The sequence below is a fragment of the Pipistrellus kuhlii genome, unplaced genomic scaffold, assembly GCF_014108245.1.
Source record: "Pipistrellus kuhlii isolate mPipKuh1 unplaced genomic scaffold, mPipKuh1.p scaffold_m20_p_13, whole genome shotgun sequence".
In the NCBI taxonomy this organism is placed as follows: Eukaryota; Metazoa; Chordata; class Mammalia; order Chiroptera; family Vespertilionidae; genus Pipistrellus; species Pipistrellus kuhlii.
This window is the reverse complement of record NW_023425438.1, coordinates 9,206,476-9,226,778: the sequence shown is the minus strand read 5'-3', so window position 1 is coordinate 9,226,778 and position 20,303 is coordinate 9,206,476. Positions and strand designations below refer to the sequence as shown.

Genomic DNA, 20,303 nt, shown 5'->3' with positions numbered 1-20,303 from the left:
AGGTATTTCTGTAGACATTGGGGATGGAGAGTGAACAACATAAATTCCCTCCTCGCATTGCACTTCTGCTCTAGAGCCACTGTGCTTACAGATAAGTGAGCCAGCAATGAGAAGTAGATGGTGTGTCAGGGATGATGAGTGCCATGAAGGGAAGGAAAGCAGCGTAAGAGAGAGGAGCGAAGGTTACAGTTTCTGGGGTGGTCAGAGATCAGTCATTTACAAGGTATTCTTCATTAATCATTTGCTTTTGTTTCTAACAGTTATTTGTGAGTAGTGGCATTTTATATCCTGCTAGTTCAGATAATTTGGGATACATTGATGAGACTTTTATTGCCCAAATCTTAATGTATGAAAAGAGTAAAAAATTACCAGATCCCGCTGTTTGAAGAAAAGCTCTACACTTGGCATTTGCGGGTGATCACCTGTAGAAATAATTACTACTTCACAGGACTGTTCTGTGCCATATGTCTTGTAGCCTCCTTCTTCTACTATCCTCCATTCACTCACTCACTCACTCATATTTTAAAATTGTGTGATTACACTTGTGCAGTGTTGTACAGAATAGTACCTTTATTTGACATTATGCTTGGTGTTTGCTTTTTTTTGGTACTCTGCCCATCTTTATTCTGATGTGGCTCATTTTTATTTGAAATGGTTTAATTGGGAACTAAGAATTGCTTTTTTGACCCTTGTAGTCTGCAGGGATTGGATGCCAGTTACACTTTCTGATTCTTTCACTAGCTAAACAGTAGACCTGCAGAAACCATTGGTGGTCTGTTTGTCTTCAGGCCATGTATACCGGGTCTTACTGATTGATGCTTCTCCTTGATTGATGAATTAGGACAGAAATTGTTCGGGGGCAGAAACAGGTAAAACGTCAGCAGGTGTTGTCACAGGGAACACACTTTTCTAGTGCCCAGGGCACGTAGTCCTTCATTCTCAATAGTTTATTGTCTACTCTCAAAATGTCTGTCCCTCAATATTTTCTGGCAACTCTTGTTGGCACCTCTGTTAATGTAGCATCTTCTTTCAAGCTGTGGATTTTGGTTCTCTCTTGAGAGCCACTTTCCTCATTCAACACTGTATTCCTTGGACCTCACATTCAGCCTGGAGTTGTTGCCCATTTGATCCCTGCCTATAATGACTATTTTAACACCTTGAGTTCTGTCTGCTTCCAACTGGCTGCTCCAACCAGGACTTTTCTTGAGGAGAGCCAGCCTGACAGGTACTCAATGTATAGGTTTCTCTTGACTCCCGGAGAACTATCCTGATTCCAACCCAACTAGATTATTTCCCAAAGGAAATTCTCTAATATTTCATTGTTGAAAGGTACTTGCCAGTATCTCTGACATAATGATCACATTTCCGTGAATTTAGGCAGATTTGGGACCATGTGACCACTCTGAAGCTTGGTTTTAATATCTGTAAAACAGGAATTGAAATACTTTTTTCATAGGGTTTATTGTCAGAATTAGGTGAGCCATATAAAGAGCTTAGTAAGGTGTTTGACATAAAGAAGGACTCAGTCAGTGTTAGAATTCTTCTTTCCCAACTCCAGTACCCTCCCTTTTTTCTTCCTTGTCCTGAAATACATACAAGATGGCAGCTGAGTTTACCATCTACCTGTTGTGGACATTATAAAATGTCAACATCCGACTTACTCCTAAATCATTATATGCTAAAGGAATCTAATCAGTCAGCAAGTTGTTATTGAGCACCTATTTGTCTGCCAGGTGCCAGAGAAGATTCGAAATTGTAAAAAAGCAAAATAAAACTGAATGTGGTTACCTGGGGCTGAGGGGAGGGATTTTTAAACTTGAAACTCTTTGTAAGTACTTTCCGGAGACCTAATGCACAGCATGGTGATTGGAGACAGCAGCACCGCATTATAAAATTCAGAGAGACTAGATCTTAATTGTTATGACGTGTTAGCTAATGCTACTATTTCACAACAGGTAAGGTATCAACACATCACTTAAACTTACACAATGCCATATGTTAATTACAACTCAATAAAAAAACACACAAAAATACTTTTATGAAGGAAACATGCCTGTGTGAGAATAACAACAAAAACACCTCGCTTTATGTAGTTCACAAAGGGCTTCATTTGTTTCTCCTGGCAATCACCCCTGTAGCACAGATAGAGAAACTGACTCCCAAATAGGTTAATAGGCCTGATCAAGGTCAGAGGTAAGAAGTGGCAGGGCTAGGACCAGTTCCCAGACCCTCTTTCTCCAAAAACAATCTTTGTGTTTTGTTCTACCGATACACAGTATCTCCTGTCCCTCTCATGAGCACTCAAGAAAACTCAAGAACAAAACAACATCATTAACATAACAAGGAAAGGAGAGTTCATAGAAAGGAGACATCCGTGTGGGCTGGAGTTGTCCCTTGCTTGATGTAACAGTAATGGCTGGGGGATGCTAGAGTCGGGGATGTCAGACCTGTCCCATAGATAGCTCAGTTGAGTTTTGCTGAAAGACACATGTGCTTTGGGGAAGGTAACTCGAGAAGCCAGTGGTTTGGAGGGATTAGTGGAATTGATCTTCTCAGGCTATCCTTGGCTTTTTACTTGGGATGTGCATAGCCTTGGCTGGTTTCCAATTCTGAAAAGCAGTGATGCGTCTTCGAGGACCATACATTTTTGTAGACAGCTCTGCTACTGCATAACTTGGTCAGAACTGACAGCAGGTCTGAGTCCCTGAGGACTGACTGTACCGTAAGTGCTCTTGAGGTTGTTGGATCACACTGGCCCACCCAGCATTTGTCTCTCATTTGTCAAGTATGTGTTTTTGTCCAGTATGTTCTCTTATCATCTTTAGTGTAAAAGACTGTGTGTGAAGAATAGTTCAGGGATCATTGAAGTAATAGCACGTTTGGGGCAAGGAGTAATCCTAGCCTTTTATGTAGCTGTAGTGACAGAATGTTTCCACCCTCCCACACCCCCCATATCAAATATGCCCACTCATGAAGTCCACATTGGTCACTAAGGAATTAAATGAGGCCGAATGGATTCTGAAAAATGCCTGGTTCACAGTGTGGACAAGTTCACCTCCTTGAAAGTATAGGGAGTAATGCAGGCCAATGGTTGCTGGAACCAGTCCTGACCCACCCCAAGGAGCTAAGTGAAGTGGCAGGGCTGCGGAGGCAGGGGAGGCAAGGTGAGGGGTGTTCAGCTCAGCCTTGGGCTGACTGGTGTAAAATCAGCCACTGGAAACCCTTTGCAACTTTAAAAGTCAGGCCCACCAGGTAGTGTGGTGTGTTCCCAGGATATTAGCAAGGGAAATCTCAGAAGAGTGCCTAACTCAGATGAAGTACATCCCAAGGCAGAGAGAGAATTGCAAGTGGGATTGCTGGCCAGCTGGGAATCATCTTTGTGACATGGTTGAGGGTGGAAAGTTGCCAGAGAGCTGGAGAGAGATTAATGTCCTCATTTCCCCCTAAAGAGGAAAGAAGGTGGAGTCAGGAGCTAATGACCCATGAACTTCAAATTGATCTTAACAAAGAACTGTAGACTCGAGGATTCAGGTGATGAGGTGAAGCACTTTTAAATGAGAGTGATGATCATAAGAACCAGCCAGGGTTCAGTCAGGGCAAACCATGCCAGACTGTCTTGAGTGCTGCTTCCGGGAGAGTGATTAGAGAAGAGTAGGTTGGGAGCTGCTCCAGGCGTGGCATTTCTGGTTTCAACACGCCATTTGTTACAGTCTGTCAGGGGATTATAGATGAGAGGGATCCATTGGGGTTGGGCCATAGAATAGTGAGAAGAATTCATAAACTTTTGAACTATCATATCTATTAAGTGCTGGTGTCATAAATGCTGACAACTTCCTTACTGCGGGAGGTTTTAATTCATTCATTGAATGGCAAATGCCAAATTTTGTCCCAAAAGCCCATTGGTAATTCTTTCTGGAAGCCACTTTTTTGGTGGACACAGTGTTTTTCATGATAAACTTCCCTTTTGAACTCATAATGTATATGCAGTATAAGAATTTGGGGAATGTGGCTCTTTTATAAGACCGTACTCTTAGAGTTAGGTGAGTTTTGATCTCCACTATAGTAGACGTTACCATCTCCCTCTGTGGTAGGGGGTAAAGGGCTGTGAGTGATGGGTGCTGAGGTGGGCAGGGACCACCTTGTTTCCCAAGGATTGTGGGGACCGGCCCTTCTGTCCATGCCTCTCTAGACCCCACGAGTTTGTGTCCTTGACAGAACTGAAGAACACTGGGAACCTCTGAAGATTTGTAAAGTAGAGGAACAACCATTGGTTGGATCTGTGTTGTAGAAAGGTTAATCTGGCTGTAGGTGGGGTAACGTTAGAAGAGGGCAAGATTGGAAATAGAGAAATAAAAGGCCGTGGAAGTGATACATGTGGGAGAGAATGCTAGAATAGGGAGGAAAAGGAAATGAGCATATTTGAGAGATATTTGGAAAGATAGGATTGATAGGACTTGGTAATAAGTGTAAGAAATCTAGAAAGGATGATGTCCATGTTTCTGACACGGGTAGTTGAGTGGGTAGTGGCACCGTGTACTGTCATGGGAGACAGCATAAAGAAGAGGCAGTGGGGAAGGTCAGTTTGGGCTGCGAAGATTCAGAGGTGCCTGTAGGACCTCAGGTGGAGCTGTCTCGTAGACTGATCTGCTAGATGTAGGGATCTGCAGTTTCGGAAACAGATCTGGGCTAAAGATATAACACTGAGTTTATTTTACATCCACCAAGTGAGGCCCCCTCTAGATATATGTCTTCTCTACAGAGATTCTTTTTTAATTGAGGTACAATTGACATATAATGTAACATTAGTTTCATATGTACGACATCATGATTCAATATTTGTTTACATTGCAAAATGCTCACCACAGTAAGTCTAGCTACCATGTGTCACTGTACATAGTTACAAATTCATTTCTTTTTTTTTCCCTTCTGGTAAGTTACTTTTATTAGTCAGATCTACTCTCTACAGTTTTCAAATACGCAATTCAGTACTTCTAACTCTGTCACCATACTGTGGATGACATATCCAGGACCTATTTATTTTATTTATTTTTAAAATATAGTCTTATTGATTTCAGAGGGAAAGGGAGAAGGAAAGATAGAAACATCAGTGATGAGAAAGAATCATTGATCAGCTGTCTCCTGCACGCCCCCTACTGGGGATCAAGTCCGCAGCCCAGGCATGTGCCTTTGACCAGAATTGAACCATGGACCCTTCAGTTCGCAGGCCAATGCTCTCTCCACCGAGCCAAACTAGCTAGGGCTGACTCAACTTATTTTATAGCTGGAAGTTTGTACCTTTTGACCCCATGTAGAGGTACTTTTATAATATTTTACTATATAGTTATTTCCCCAAGGGCATGAGCTCCATAGGTCCAAATACTCATTGAATCCAAACTGCTCTGTCTCCATGTGAATGATTGACTTGCAAGGATTCTAGCTCCATGCAATTATGTCTGTAATAAGTGAAGAATAAACACATCAGAATGCCCTAGGCATTTCAAGGCATCCTGCTTCGTAGTTAATCATGGTAGTCACCTGACAAAGTGGAGCGTTTATAAAGACCTCATGAATAGTCATCGGCAATGCCTGTTCACTTCAGAGAAATACGGTCTTGAACTGATTTTGCTATTACGTTCTCCAGCCCTGTAAGTCACATTCCCTGGTGCATGAATAATGAGAGAGAGCGAGCCGTACATTTTTCAGCTTGTTACCATTTTCTCAAGCAAACCAGATGCTACAGTTGACACTTTCTCGCTGCTGTCAGGAACGGCCATGCTTAGTGTCAAGGCTCATTCTGTCCCGTTGTTTACTTTGGCTTTGGGGCTTGGCTTCTTCCAAGCCATTTGCCTGCTGTGTGCACAAAGGTGGATTCCCACACAGGTGGGATGGACGGACGGAGGGACAGACAGAAGGACGGAGCATGTGTCAGCCTGGAGGTGTGGTTCTTGCTGTGATAGGAGGAGTCGGTTCACCACGATCGGTGGTTGTGTGAGAGCGGGCACAGCCACCTGAGCAGTGCCAATGGCTTGGCTGTTGTCTGTAGGCATGTGGAACCCGCCTTTGCTCACAGACTCCCCTTTCCTTATTGTATTTTGCTAGCACTTTATTTCTAAGCTCTACTGTAAGAAAGGTAGATTACAGCTTGAATGAAACATGGGGCACAGGAATGCACTCTGAATTCTGGATTGCTGACCGGAAATGTGGCCGATGTGTCCGTGACTCTCTTGTCTGTTAACGTTAAGAACATTAAAAGGGTAGAAAGCTGTTTTGCCTTCGCAGTGAGCATGGTCAAGGGAAGTGGGTGAAGTCAGGAGCCTTTTCCTCCTTATTGTCTGTCTGCCTTAGCGTTAAGATTCACTGATTCAGGGACGGACTGCTTTACAATTAAGCCTGAACTGCGATGCTGTGTGTGTGTGTGTGTGTGTACACACTGCTAGCACTTTGGGCTTTGTTTTTCCTTTCAGGTTTTGGTTATTTATGCCACATTATGTCTTCCCACTACAACCTACAGTGGATTTACCCTGGGGCATTCAAATGGGGCTCAGAACTCCAATTTTTCTTTTTTAATTAATAATGTTCTCAGGAGCTTAATGAATGCTTTATTTCATTGAATGAAATCAGTGGACACTTAGATGAGTATTTTTGTAAAAAAGAAAAACCAACATAAACATAAACATCTCTCTCTGTTCCTATCACCAGACTTAACTCTGCCCACGACAGAAACTTACCGTCAGGATAGAAGGGCGTGCTTCGGGGTTAACACTGACTGGATTCCAATCTCAGAGCCACCACGTTCTACCTGTGTGGCCTAGACACCTATTGGGTGTCTCTAAGTCATGGTTCCTTCCTCTCTAGACAGTGGATAGCTGAGTTTTGTTAGGATTAAATGAGATAATATAGGTAAAGCCTTTAGTACCTGCATCCAGTAAGTGCTTGATAAAGATTAGCTGTTGTCTGCCTTTTTAGCCTACAACGTACCTTCTGACTGCCCCAATGGCCTTACATTTGTCCCCGAACTGTTTTTATGATGTTGGTTTTATTAGAGTTTTTTTCACCTAGTCTACTTTTTCTTGAGGTTTCACTGGGGTCCCCCATCCTAGGTTTTGCTCCTGTGAGTCCTCACCTCTTACTGAGCTCAGTTCTCCAAGTAGAGCTAGATGCCCCTTTGATTCCTTGAAACATGTTCTTTTGTAGGAGATGTTGCTCCAAACCACTCTCTCTTCTGCTCCCCTGTCTTCCGTTGAATTCATTCATACAGCATGTGTGGTTGCTCTTGTCAGTTACTTTGTAGGAAGTAAATTAAGGCATAGCACCATCATGTAAGCAGCTCACACCAGAGCTTTTTTTCCTTGGGAGGGTTCATTTGAAAGTTTATCTTAAAGGTCTTTTGAAGAGCCCCTTATTTTTTTTTCTAACTAAATTCAACTTTCTTCATGTGTTATTTCTTTTTCCTTTGGTCTGCTTTTGTTTGTTTGTTTTGTCATTTCCCTTCCCGATGTGCACCGTTCTTCAAGATGTGGATGAGTGCCTGGAGCGGAAGGTCTGCACAAATGGGACTTGCTCCAACCTGGAAGGCTCCTACATGTGTTCGTGTCACAAGGGCTACACTCCGACCCCAGACCACAAGCACTGCAAGGGTAAGTACTGTCGTCACCTCTCTGTTTTGCTTGAACTTCCATTAAGAATATATACTGAGTGGGTTATGATCTCTGAACGCATAATAATCTGGCCACTCGTGTGTGTGTGTGTGTGTGTGTGTGTGTGTGTGTGTGTGTGTGTATGAGAGGCTGGTGCATGAATTCATGCATGGATTGGGGTCAGGCCAGCCTCACCAGGGGAAGGGGACATGGACGGTTGGTCAGACTGCCTGCTAGTGGAACTCCTGGTGGAGGGGACAGTTTGCATATTAGCCTTTTATTATATAGGATATACACTGAGTGGCCAGATTATTATACATTCAGAGATCATAATAATCTGGCCACTCGGTGTATTAGAGTATAACTATCCTTAGAAAGGGACCCACATTTCCTGTGGTTTATTTTCACTGAGCTACTCAGACCATAGCTATGTACACAAAGGAAGACAGTGTATTTTTACAGAGCATCTGTAAACCATAGATCTGTTTATTTAAGTTTTTCTGTTTCTATAAATAATATGTACAGTTGCACAACTCTGTGAATATACAAAAACATTGAATTGTATACTTTAAATAGGTGAATTGCATGGTATGTGAATTATATCTCATTGAAATTGCTACTAAAAAAACCCCACAAAAAACATACCCAAGATGTGGGTTTGATCCCCAGTTGGGGCATGTACAGGAGGTAACCGATTGATGTTTTTCTCCCACATCAATGTTCTCTCTCTTTCTGTTTCCCTAACCCTCTCCTGCTTTCTCTCCCCCTTTCTCTATCTCTCAAATCAATAAAACGTATTCTCGGGTGAGGATTTTTTTTAAAGTCCCTATCTTTTATTAGAAACCTATATATGCACTGTTTTCCTTACTCATCAATCAAAACTTTTCCTTTTTATAATAATAAATTACATAACATCCTTTTTCTTTAATTATTTCATAATCTTTTCCAAACCACATCTGCTCTCAGATGTCAAATTCTTCCCAGATCACAAATCTCTTCCTTTTCCGTCAGTGCAGCAAAGCTGCTAATCTCATCTTGTGGATGGTCCTAATATTGTCTTTGTCTTCACCTCACCAAATATACTGACGGCCTTTATCTGGTTATAAATACATTACCTATGTGTTAATTTATTTCCGCTTCATTCTTTGTCTCTCTTTGCATCTGTACAGTTTAGCACTATATATCTTAAATTTATAAATAACTAGAGATAGTTGGAGTTGCCATAGGAATATGTGCAAAATTATTAATTATCTTAATTATCTTTCACAGAGAATAATACTTTATTTTCATCACTTGGCACAAAAGAGAGGTGACCTTTGTCCTGCGCACCTGTTTTTTAGGAAGCTTTCTTTTAGTGTAGGAGTTTTGTCCCTTCTCCAAAAACGAAAAATGCCTTTTGATCTGTAGAACTAAACAGCCTCTATTCCCCTGGGTTATTTTAAAGACCCAGTGGACACCTGATTCAAGATAACTGGGTTACCTCAAGTTACTCCAAATGTGTATGTCATTACTTATAATGGATCACTCCTGACAGTCTTCCCAGTAGAGGAACTTGTGTGAGATGTCTGGGCTGGCTTACCCTGCCGGTTCTTGGAGCGGAGGAGGGTCTGTTCCGTGGCAGACCTCGGCACATGAGAATACTTAATTTGTCATCTACTTGGAGAAACTCAAAAAGAGTCCAAGGCCCTAAAAATGTTGTCAGGCATTACATGAGATCCAACACGCGACAGGAGCGGTTGTTGGTCTCTTCATACTGAGAGACCTCCAATATTTTACAGAATGTGCTGACAGAAAATACCACGGAGGTTGTTCTTTGCTGTCGGCCACTCCTAAAACTAATAGACTGAAGAGTGTTGGAAAGGTATAAAATAATTCTTCAAATGAAATTCAGCTCACTGATTTAATTTCTCCCTTGGTAGTCAACAGTTGGCAGGCAGGACTTATGTATAAATAAAAGGGATCAATAACACAGTAAGTCAAACAGAAGTTTGTAGTACACTTATTTCTACATAAAATTAAATGGGGGGAAAAGCCCACAAATTCCTGAACTACAGTTAGATTCATAGTTTATGTGAGCTTTTTGCTAAGGAAACTTCTGATAACTCGAGACCTTGCTTTTATCAGGATAAAGTCAAAAGGTTAATGCCTCCCTGGAGGTTAAGAAATGCATCTTTGCTCAGGAAACAGGTAAATGTCCATAAAACTTAGGGGGAAGGATGGATCTCTTGGGGAAAAATTTTAGAGGCATTGTAAGTAGGATATTTTTGGAAGAAAGCAATAGTCAGACATTGATTGCCAGGGCTTGGTTTCCTCAAAAGAAATCAAACCATTTAATCAAGGCATTTAAAAAATTCTCACCACTTTCTCTTTTGATAATCCAGCAGCCATCAAAATACCACCATCATTTCATGTGGCTTTCCTGGTTTCTTTTAAATTAAGTTCTGTGGTTAGAGTGTTGGACCGAGCACCAAAGGGTGCCAGGTTTGATTCTGGGTCGGACACATTCCTGGGTTGCAGGTTGATCCCTGGTAATCAATCAATGAGTCACTCTTCTCTCATATCAATGCTCCCCCCCCCTCTCTCTCTCTCGCTCTCTCTCGCTCTCGCTCTCATTCTCACTCTCGTTCTCGCTCTCCCTCTCTCTTCATCTTTCCTTCTCTCTCCCTCTCTTCTTCCTTTCCCCCAAATAAGTAAATAAGTTCAGTATCTTTTAACACAATTGTTTGATGTTTTACTTTTTCAGCTTCTAAATACAGGAGAAATGTTTATTTCTCCCCATTACTGCCTTCAATATGGTTTTGTTTTTACAATTCTTGGTAGAGTCTTAACTCAGCCTTCTTTCCTGAAATTTCTACATGCTGACAGTTGTCACTGTTTTGTGCTTGAGGTTCTGTTTTCAGCTCTCAAATATTTCATCTATATTTCTGCTGTAGCCCAAGTATGGCAGAGAGATGGCAAAGGGTTTCAGGTTATATTAAAAGTAGCTTTAACTTGCTCACGACCTTATTGTCTATTTGTAACTTTTCCCATTCCATAGTTTAGCTGCTGAGGTTGATATGAGGAACATTAGTGAGCTGAATCACACTAAGATTTAGAGGGTCTCCTATAGGAAGTATTACTATTTTTGTAATATTAGCCCCAGAGTGTACTGTAGAGAACATTCCATTTCCCTTTCTCTTTATCATAGAAAATTTTTGTGATTGGGGGTCATGCCCGGAAGGGCCCGCCTGGGAATGGAGTGCCCTGTGGGCAGTGACTTAGTTTCGTCTCAGAGTTGAGCGAGATGGATCTTCTAGATATGTCAAACCATGCTCATTATTTGTGATTACAGATATTGATGAATGTCAGCAAGGGAATCTCTGCATGCACGGGCAGTGCAAAAACACCGAGGGGTCCTTCCAGTGTACCTGCGGGCAGGGCTACCAGCTGTCAGCAGCGAAAGACCAGTGTGAAGGTAGGCTAGTGGCAACGTGAGCTCCTGTGGTTTTAGCCCGAGACCCCTGGCCTGAAAAAAGTGCCCTGGGGAAACTGAGGCACCGCATCAATGATGGCTTCCTAGAGACAGGAAGCAAGAAACTTACACTCACGTCAGGAAGGTTAATGAAACAGGATGGAAAAATATTTAAATTTGAAAAATAGGTAATTAGTGATCAAAGGGTGGGGCATTCGTATTAGTAAGAAAAATGAATGTCGGTTGAATTCATTTGAAAGTCGTGCACACTAGGAATCCTGCAATTAGAAGGTCATTATATCAGTCTGGTATGCGCTATGGAATGTTAATGATCTTAACTTTTATCTGTACTCGGCTTTATAAAATTTTTCCTTTAAAAAAAAATCACTGAAGAAGACTTTTCAACAAGACTGCCATAGTGTCCCTCTTCTACTCAGGGATCGAGTTTGTGAAATATGTCCTGTTCCTACAGGTGATAGTGAGGAGTTTGGACCTCACAAGGTTTGACCTTAGACTTAAAAGAAATTTAATTGAACTCAATACAGAAAATCACTTTCGGGTAGTAAATGAATCTGAGGTACTCGTTTCCAATAAAATCTCATTTACAGTGATAGGGAGTGGCCTGCAGTGTGCAACTCTCTAGACCAGGGGTCAGCCAACCGTGGCTTACGAGCCACATGCAGCTCTTTGGCCCGTTGAGTGGCTCTTCCACAAAATACCACGGCCTGGGCGAGTCTATTTTGAAGAAGTGGCTTTATTAGAAGTTTAAGTTTAAAAAATTTGGCCCTCAAAAGAAATTTCAATCGTGGTACTGTTGCTATTTGGCTCTGTGGACTAATGCGTTTGCCGACCACTGCTCTAGACTATCACAGAGTGTCATAGTTGAACCTGTAAAAGAAAGCTAAGATATTTAGTAAAGGCTTATAAACTCCAGTAACATATTTACCAGGCACCAGTGAACAGTGGGATTCATATGTACAGGCTCTTACCACGTTGATTAAAATTGTAAATTTACCTGGATTTCTCCCTGTTGGGGGATAAATAGCTTTTTAGTAGAGGAGTGTTTCATTCACATAACGAAAAATCAAATCTAAGTTCACTATTAGCCACCTAACTTATAGACTAGTACTTCCTTTGCCTAGATGATTGAAAGTATCTTGTAATATGTTTTTTTTAATTGATTCCAGAAAGGAAGGAAGAGGGAGAGATAGAAACATCAATGATGAAAGAGATAATCAATTGGCTGCCCCCTACTGGGGATCGGGCCCACAGCGTGGGCGTGTGCCCTGACTGGGAATCGAATGGTGATCTGCTGGTTCATAGGCTGATGCTCAACCACTAGCCACAGTAGCCAGGATAAAAGTATTTTGAAAGCATCCCTTCTGCAGGTTCTTTTCCCTCCCCTGCTCACAGATATTGACGAATGCCAGCACCGGCATCTCTGCACCAATGGGCAGTGCAGGAACACGGAGGGCTCCTTCCGCTGTGTGTGTGACCAGGGCTACAGAGCATCCGCCCTTGGGGACCACTGTGAAGGTGAGGACTGCTCCTGACGATAATGTTCTAATGTTCTTCCAAGGCCTGACGACAGCCGTGAAAAGTTGTAATCAACGATTGAAAACCAGGCAGAGGGTCAAACACGTGACAAGTCAATCTAATAAACTTTGTGGGAAAGAGTGTGTTTGGGCAACTCTACCATATGGGTAAATGTTCATAATCCAACATAGTGCTGTTTCAGGGTGGGAGAGGCACCCTTGTTGGGGGGAGCCAGCCAGGGGAACCTGTTGTGAAGTTAGTGCCATGGCACATGCTGGGACCTGAACCCCCCCTGCCCTGATCCTGGCCTGGCCAACAGGTTGACTAAGCCATGGATTAAGTTTTGGGTAATAATGGGTCTCATCCAAGGGCATGTACCTTTCTGTGGGCTGTTATAAGGCATAACCACTTTTCAGAAGTTCAGGATATTTTTTCTAAAAACATCCATTGCGTGAAAAGCCAAACAAAAACTGGTTAGCCAACTTCCTCATCATTATTAATATATATGATTATATTCTGTTCCATGAGAAAGCTTCTTTTGGAATATATTATCAATTCTTTTTTTTTTTTTTCATCAAGTCAGGGCTCGTTTTCCCACTGTTCTAGATTATAAATAGGACTGGAGTCCATCCAGCTAAGTCAGAGCTCCCTCTGAAACTCTATTAGTGCTCCCGCCTGATAATTCCCATCCAGCACTGCTTCCAACCCTCCCAGTGTATTTAGCTATAATTGACTGAGCTGTGATGGTTTTCATGCCACTCACAGCTGCGGGAAGAAGAGCCATCCATCTTGTTGGCTTTTATATTTACATGTGTAGTTTTTCTCTACCACACTCAGCAGCCACTTTCTACTAACCTGATGGGGTTAGCTCGGTGGTCCTGGTTATTGGAGGTCCAGGTGTCCCAACCTTTCAACGCCCTGCCTCCGACTTGTTCCCCTCCCAGGCACAGGGTCTGCCTCCACGCCTATCTCAGCACCTTCCCCAGCCCTCACTGGGGTTCCTCCCTTCTAATCCCTTACGAAGCCCAAGACAAAGATTCCTGATTTACTCTGACTTCTTGTGGCCCTTCGGTTACAAAATAGTCATCAGCTGGGTGTCCTTCAGGATTATGGTCTTCACTGATTGGTCAGCAGCAGGGCAGAGGGTCATTAGTCATCACAGCTGGCCCTGATGGCAGCCATGGTGTCTCCTGGTCTTGCTGCTTTTCTGGTCCTGGAGCTGAAACAACTGAGCCCTAGATGCTATCTCTAGTTTGACCAAACAAATGCTTGGTCTTTATGGACCAAATTAAAAAAAATGGTGGGAAGAAGTGATTTCTGTCCTTGTCAGAATCATTTATTTTATACATTGGTTCAACAATATTCATTGTAAGCACAGAATATAGAGCAATGAACCAAAAAGACAAAAGTTCCTGCCCTCATGGAGTTTACATCTAGTGAGGGAGATAACAGTAGATGATAGGTAGGTAAAATGCCTACACCTAGGTTATGAGAGTGGTCAGAAGAATGTGTCTGGATTTGTCAAAACTCTTTAAAACTAGGTGTATCTATTGTATGTAATTATACTTCAGTGAAGTTGGGAAAACACATTAAAGAAAAGTGACAACCCACTTAATTGGTGAAAAGGTCACATCAGCCGTATTTTTTGTTTTAGGATCAGTATTTGGAAACACTCTAAATCTGGGTGAACCTCCTAATATAATTTGTTTGTACTTTGATAAGGTGCTTATTTCTCTTATATTTCTTATTTCTCTTTTATTTCCCCGGTGACTGGTACAGAAGCCAGTTAATTGGTTGATTGGGTTCTGTGGAGAAAACTTAATTTGGCGCCTCCATGTTTTGAACCAGCCAGTGAGAACTAGGCTCCCACAGTCTCCGTATTCACTTCCTCCTGGAGCTTCTCATATAGTTTAGCAGTGATCACAGTTATTTGCAAGAAATGCCATAATATGCCAAAATCTGAGAAAACAAAGACGGTTTAGTCCCTTAGCTTTCTTCACTACTAATCATATTAAATCCTCTATACTATTCAAGGGAAGAGGGACGCATGGCGTGTGTTAGGGATAATGAGTTCAGACTGGGAGTGAGTGTGGTACTGAACAGCCCTCTGGAAAGTCCTGCCCTGTGATCATGCTATGAGGGGCGGGGGAGGGGGGGCGCAGATTTCTTAATTGTTTCACATGCTTACAGTAAAAAACTGAGTAATGGGCATGTAAACCATTTTTAGTTGCATATATCCTATAAATATATAATTTTAACCCTGTGAATTTCTAAATAAATTTTTGCTTGTATTTGAGTCAAAATATATTTGAATATATATATATATATATATATATATATATATATATATATATATATATTCAAAACCCCAGGCAGCCTCCAACCTGTTTGTGACATCAGACTGCTGTCAAGACTCCACGGACATTCCTTTTGCTACAGCCAGCCCTCTTTTGACCTTGACATCTCTTCTCTAAATTCACATGACACCTGAAGTTGTTACTATTCTTTTGTTAAATAATTACATTTTTTGACAATCTTTATGTTAAGTTATTTTGGACTTCCAAGACAATTTAATGTTTCATGTGCTTATTACTACAAATTTTTTTTTTGAACAGTCCTTTCTCATTAGGGGCAGGGACCATGCCAGATACTTTTAAATTTTTCCTGTAATGCATAATACAGCATCATGTAAAAATAGATGCTTAAGATATTCTTAATAGTATGTATTTAAGGAATGCTTTTTATTCTCTGTCATCACCGAGAATATAGCCAAGTAAATTACTCTTTGTTACAGAATTTTGATTTTTCCCCTTCCAATTAATTTCATTTGATGTTAAAACATCAGATTCTATATTATTCAAAGTTAAATTAAAAAAAATGCTTTATTTTTTAAAAAACTCTTGAAGTTAAAAAGCTTGTCACTCATTTCAAAACATGTGTTATGAGTGATGTAAAAAATATACATGTATGTGATTTTTCTGTGTAAATGTAAGGGGAAATACCTACTTGCTTAAGGTATAATTTATTTAATCTTTAAAATTCTTAAATTGATTTGCAGATATCAATGAATGCTTGGAAGACAATAGCGTTTGCCAGGGAGGAGACTGCATCAACACCAAAGGATCCTACGATTGTACTTGTCCAGATGGCTTCCAGCTAAATGGCAATAAAAGATGCCAAGGTACTGCTCTCTTCCTCTTCCTCATCATTTCCACAGTCCTTCCATTCTCCGTGCTTCCTTACTGTGATCTGGGGTTATACCACTCGCTTTATATGTAAATGGGCTTTTCCAGTTTGTATTGTTAAAATACCTTTCTTGGGTTGGCATCTAGTAGGAAGTCCTCTTTTGCATGGCACCTTGTTATTAACGAAAGGCCTATATTTTAGAACTGTGTCCTCACTCTGCATGCTGTTAGCAACTGCTGAGGTCACCTGCAATCTGTTGTGTTTTTTCCTGGGTCAATCTTGGAACTTGATTCTAAATTACCTTTCTAGTTTTTCTATATCCTTGGTTGGCATATTTCACTTTGTCACATAGCTAATATTTATCTTTTTCCTTATCTCTGTTTTTATCCAGTATCCAGCATTTTCTCTTCCTAAAAAAAAAAAAAAAATCTCATTAATAATTTGATCAGGTCCAGCTGGTATGGCTCAGTGGTTGAGCATAGATCCATGAACCAAGAGGTCCCTGGTTTGATTCCTTGTCAGGGCTCATGCCCAAGTTGTGAACTCGATCCTCAGTAAGGCAGCCAAGTCAATGATTTTCTCTCATCATTGATGTTTCTATCTCTTTCTCCCTCTCCCTTCCTCTGAAATCAGTAAAAATATCTCAAGATATAATTTGATCAAAATTATGAAGGACAGGATTTTATCTTATTTTTCAAAGTGCTATCAAATGTAATGTTCTAAACAACAGTACAGTGGACTAATAAGAACACAGCACTAATTACAACAATAGCTTTAATATCTACTATATGCTGAGTACCTCATTTAATTCTTACAAAATCTGAGGTAGGTTTTCTTACATTCGTTTTGTGCATAAATAAGTGATGCTCAGAGAATTGAATTAGTGTGCTTCTCTCAAATAAGTGGTAGAGCTTTGAAACCAATATCTCCTCTCATTACTCTTGGCTCTGCTGCCATACCAGTTATTATTGCATTTACAGCAGAAAGAAAGATGTGAGATTCAGTTGTTTTTCTCCATGTCACGCATTGGGGCATGATTGATGCTGGGATGAAAAATTAGATTGTTTAGATCCCGTGTCCCAACATCTTCAGCTCTACCTGGCTGCCCCACACGTTTTCCATTGATCCTTAGAGAGTAAGGGGAGAGGGAGAGAGAGAGAGAGAAAAAAAAAGAAACATCGACGTAAGAGGGACACATTGATTGGTTGCCTCCTGTACATGTCCCCACTAGGGCTAGGGATCAAACTTGCAACTGAGGCACATGCCCTTGACAGGGATTCAAACCCACCATTCTGCATGCACAAGCTGACACTCTAACCTCTGAGCCACATGAGCCAGGGCCAATTATAGTATTCTTGAAAGGGAAGATGGTGTAATCTTTAAGATGTGGTACTGGGATAACATTATACCCTATATTCATATCACACACCCAGCTGTATGTCACTGAGATACCAAAGATATGGGCCTTTGTCTCAAGATCTTTTACAGTTTATTGCCTTACTAATCCCAAGGCTTAAATACACTGCTATTTACATCATTTAATATCAGACATTTGCCATCATGATTTAATAAAATGAATTGAAGTTTTCCAGTATTTACGAAGCAGAATTTAAATGTACTTGGATTTAATGCAGTAGAGAAGGAACATTTGAATAACAAATCTGTGTGAAATTATCCACTTTGGGACTTTCACATCTTAACAAAATGAATCTTGATTTGCATAAAAATGCCAAGAAATGCCTGGAAACAAACAAACAATAACAATCTGAAACCTGTTTTAAATACAGATTTTCTTTTTTCAGTTGAAAAGTAATATTTTCTGTTATCTTTCATCACAATTTTTTTTTATACCAGATAGAAGCAAAACCAAGTCTTTGCATAAATGGACCATGATTTGATATTGCAAATTTTATTATTACACAGCTGGAGTTAAATCATGAGGAACTAATTTAGTCATTTATTAATTGCACTACTATCAAATTTATTTGTCATTTGATATCAACTCTCAAACATCTGACTGCTTCAAACATACGATGCTTTATTGACTATCATTAAGTTGACTTCATTCTTCGTCACCTTGGTGATTCCTGCACTCCAGAATGAATTAACATGTCAGCTTAAAAAAACTGAAATCCAAATGAATGAAAAGTATTCCTGAAGCTGGTTTTAATATCTTTTAAATATTATCATCTGTGAATCTGCTCTGTCACCCACTGTCTCCTATCAGAGGCTGTTTATGACCAGAGGCTTGTACACTCACTTTGTGTTGAATTATCTTTTTTTTTTTGCTATGTTTTTGGAGGCAACTTTTTGGACTTTCACTCTGCTTGAAGTTAGTAGCCTATTTCTGTCTAACCTATGATCATGTCACCATTCTGTAGGCGGGCGTCGATTTCAATTTGTTTTAATGCTGAAAATATAATAACAGTGTGTATTAGGCATAAACGTTAAACCTTAGCTAACAGTGCGAAGGAAGTTCTGTCTCAACAAGTCACTTTTCAAGTGAAAGTGTATTTAAGATTCTCTTCCCTCAGCGAAATTAATGATGATATACAGGCAGCATGGAAACTCCATGTTAATCGGCTCTTGAGGAATGTGGCAGCATACATTTTGAGATTCAGAACACACTTCAGTTTCACGTTTTGACTTACACACGCCAAATTGCGAATTTCTGTGGAATCTCAGACCTGGGAAAGAAGCATAAATATAGCCTGGCTTTCGGCTGAGTTACTAGCAGCAGAGCTTAGAAATGGCTCAGTCCGTACAGCCCAAATTGAACGCATATGTTTCTCTAGTTCCAGATAGTCGTGTTGTTCTTTCTTAGTGGTTTCCTGGAAAAAAAAAAAAAAAAAAAAAAAAAAAAAAGTCTGGGAATCCATTTTCAGTTCCTGTCATCAAACTTTTTATACAATTATTTGTTAATCATTGACTGCTCTTGAAGCATGAACTTGATGCACATCATTCCCTCTAGGAAGTTGCAAAGCAGGCAGCTTTTAAAAGGCCACCTTGAGGAACTGGATGAACTAAGGAGGTGGTCTCAACTGCGAGGGCATGACCTTGGGCATGACCTCTAGACCAGTGGGACTTTTTGCGCAGGTAGAGATGACTCGAGGCAGCAGGTTGGAAAGAAAGAATGGAGCTTAAGTTTAAAGAGAAGATCAGAGATCAAAACAGATTGCCAATCCTGAGATATTATCAGTAGTTAGAGACTTTTATAATAGAAGTGGAAAAAATGTTTTCCAGTGTGCAAAATTGAGAAATAGTTAAGTAGAAAATGAGTCATTCCTCTCCCTTCAAACGTCTTGAAACCAGTGACAATAACAAGCATGGGAGGATTATTAAAAAAATGAGTAATTGCTGCTTGGTTTTTTTTACTTTAAAAAAAAATATTGATTTTTTTTGCAAAGAGGAAGAGAGAGTGATAGAGTAGGAGTTAGAAACATTGATCAGCTGCCTCTTGCACAGCCCCCACTGGGGATGTTGCCTGCAACGAAGGTACATGCCCTTGACCAGAATGGAACCTGGGACCCTTCAGTCCACAGGCCAAAGCTCTATCCACTGAGCCAAACCGGTTTCGGCATTTTTTATTTTTTATTTTTTTTTAACTTTTATTTAGCAATGGACAGGCCAACTAGTCTGAATTATACGGCAGATGGTAGGATCCATTGTTCAGGATTACTAGATCCTGGATATAGGGGGAGGGATGGCTTTTTTGAGAAAGGGAACAGCAGGGTTGGTGGCTAAGCATGTGCTAGAGGTCACTAGGAAGGTCTCGTGCTTTGCCGTCATCCATGTGTGTCCTTGCCTCCCCTGTTATATGGTGAGCTTCATAATGTCAAGGGTTCCATCCTCATAAACCTTCTCACAGGCAGCATTCAGGAAATGTTTTTCATTGAACTAAAAATAGACTCCTCCTATGAGGAAGTGAGGAGGACCTCACTAGGAAGAGAAAGGGCGGCCTAGGACACTTTAGATTTAACAGGCATCTTCAAACTACGGCCCGCGGGCCACATGCGGCCCGCAGAGGAGTCTGATCCGGCCCGCCAGGTTTTTTGGGCAGTGAGCGCAGCCGAGGTGTTACAGTAGGAATTAGTAGTTCATATAGTCCGGCCCTCCAGCTCTCTGAGGGACCGTGATCTGGCCCCCACTTTAAAAAGTTTGAGGACCCCTGCCGGTTTAGAACAACAAGAGAATCACCTTAGGAGGACTACTTGCCTGGATGGTGCCAAGGACCTGTGATAGTTTTTAGGATCCCCGCCCCTTAATTAAGTGAACTAGCCAGTTGCTGTTCAGTTGATAGAGTGTGAACATGACCAAGATGTTATAATAGACACACATTCATGATACACTGTTAATGTTCTGTATGAGGAGCCAGGGACTCAGTTAAAACATGTAGTCTCGTTAAGGAGCAATCAATGTAGTGAAGGACATGGGTAGGGAAAGGGTGAGGGGGTATGGGGAGAGATTAACCTTAACCAGGGGACTTCTTATAT

General features: G+C 41.0%; 1 protein-coding gene across 20 annotated transcripts in view; it reads left to right on the top strand.

The window, feature by feature from the left end:
• Positions 1–20,303, top strand: part of LTBP1 (latent transforming growth factor beta binding protein 1) — a 298,629-nt gene that overhangs the window by 216,042 nt on the left and 62,284 nt on the right. For 19 of the 20 annotated variants that reach the window (XM_036434787.2, XM_036434781.2, XM_036434780.2 and 16 more), the window contains 4 exons: positions 7,515–7,637; positions 10,969–11,091; positions 12,502–12,624; positions 15,683–15,805. In XM_036434787.2, coding sequence (XP_036290680.1) covers positions 7,515–7,637; positions 10,969–11,091; positions 12,502–12,624; positions 15,683–15,805 — 492 coding nt within the window. The remainder of the gene's footprint in view (positions 1–7,514; positions 7,638–10,968; positions 11,092–12,501; positions 12,625–15,682; positions 15,806–20,303) is intronic. The other variant, XM_036434782.2, reaches the window with a different exon arrangement.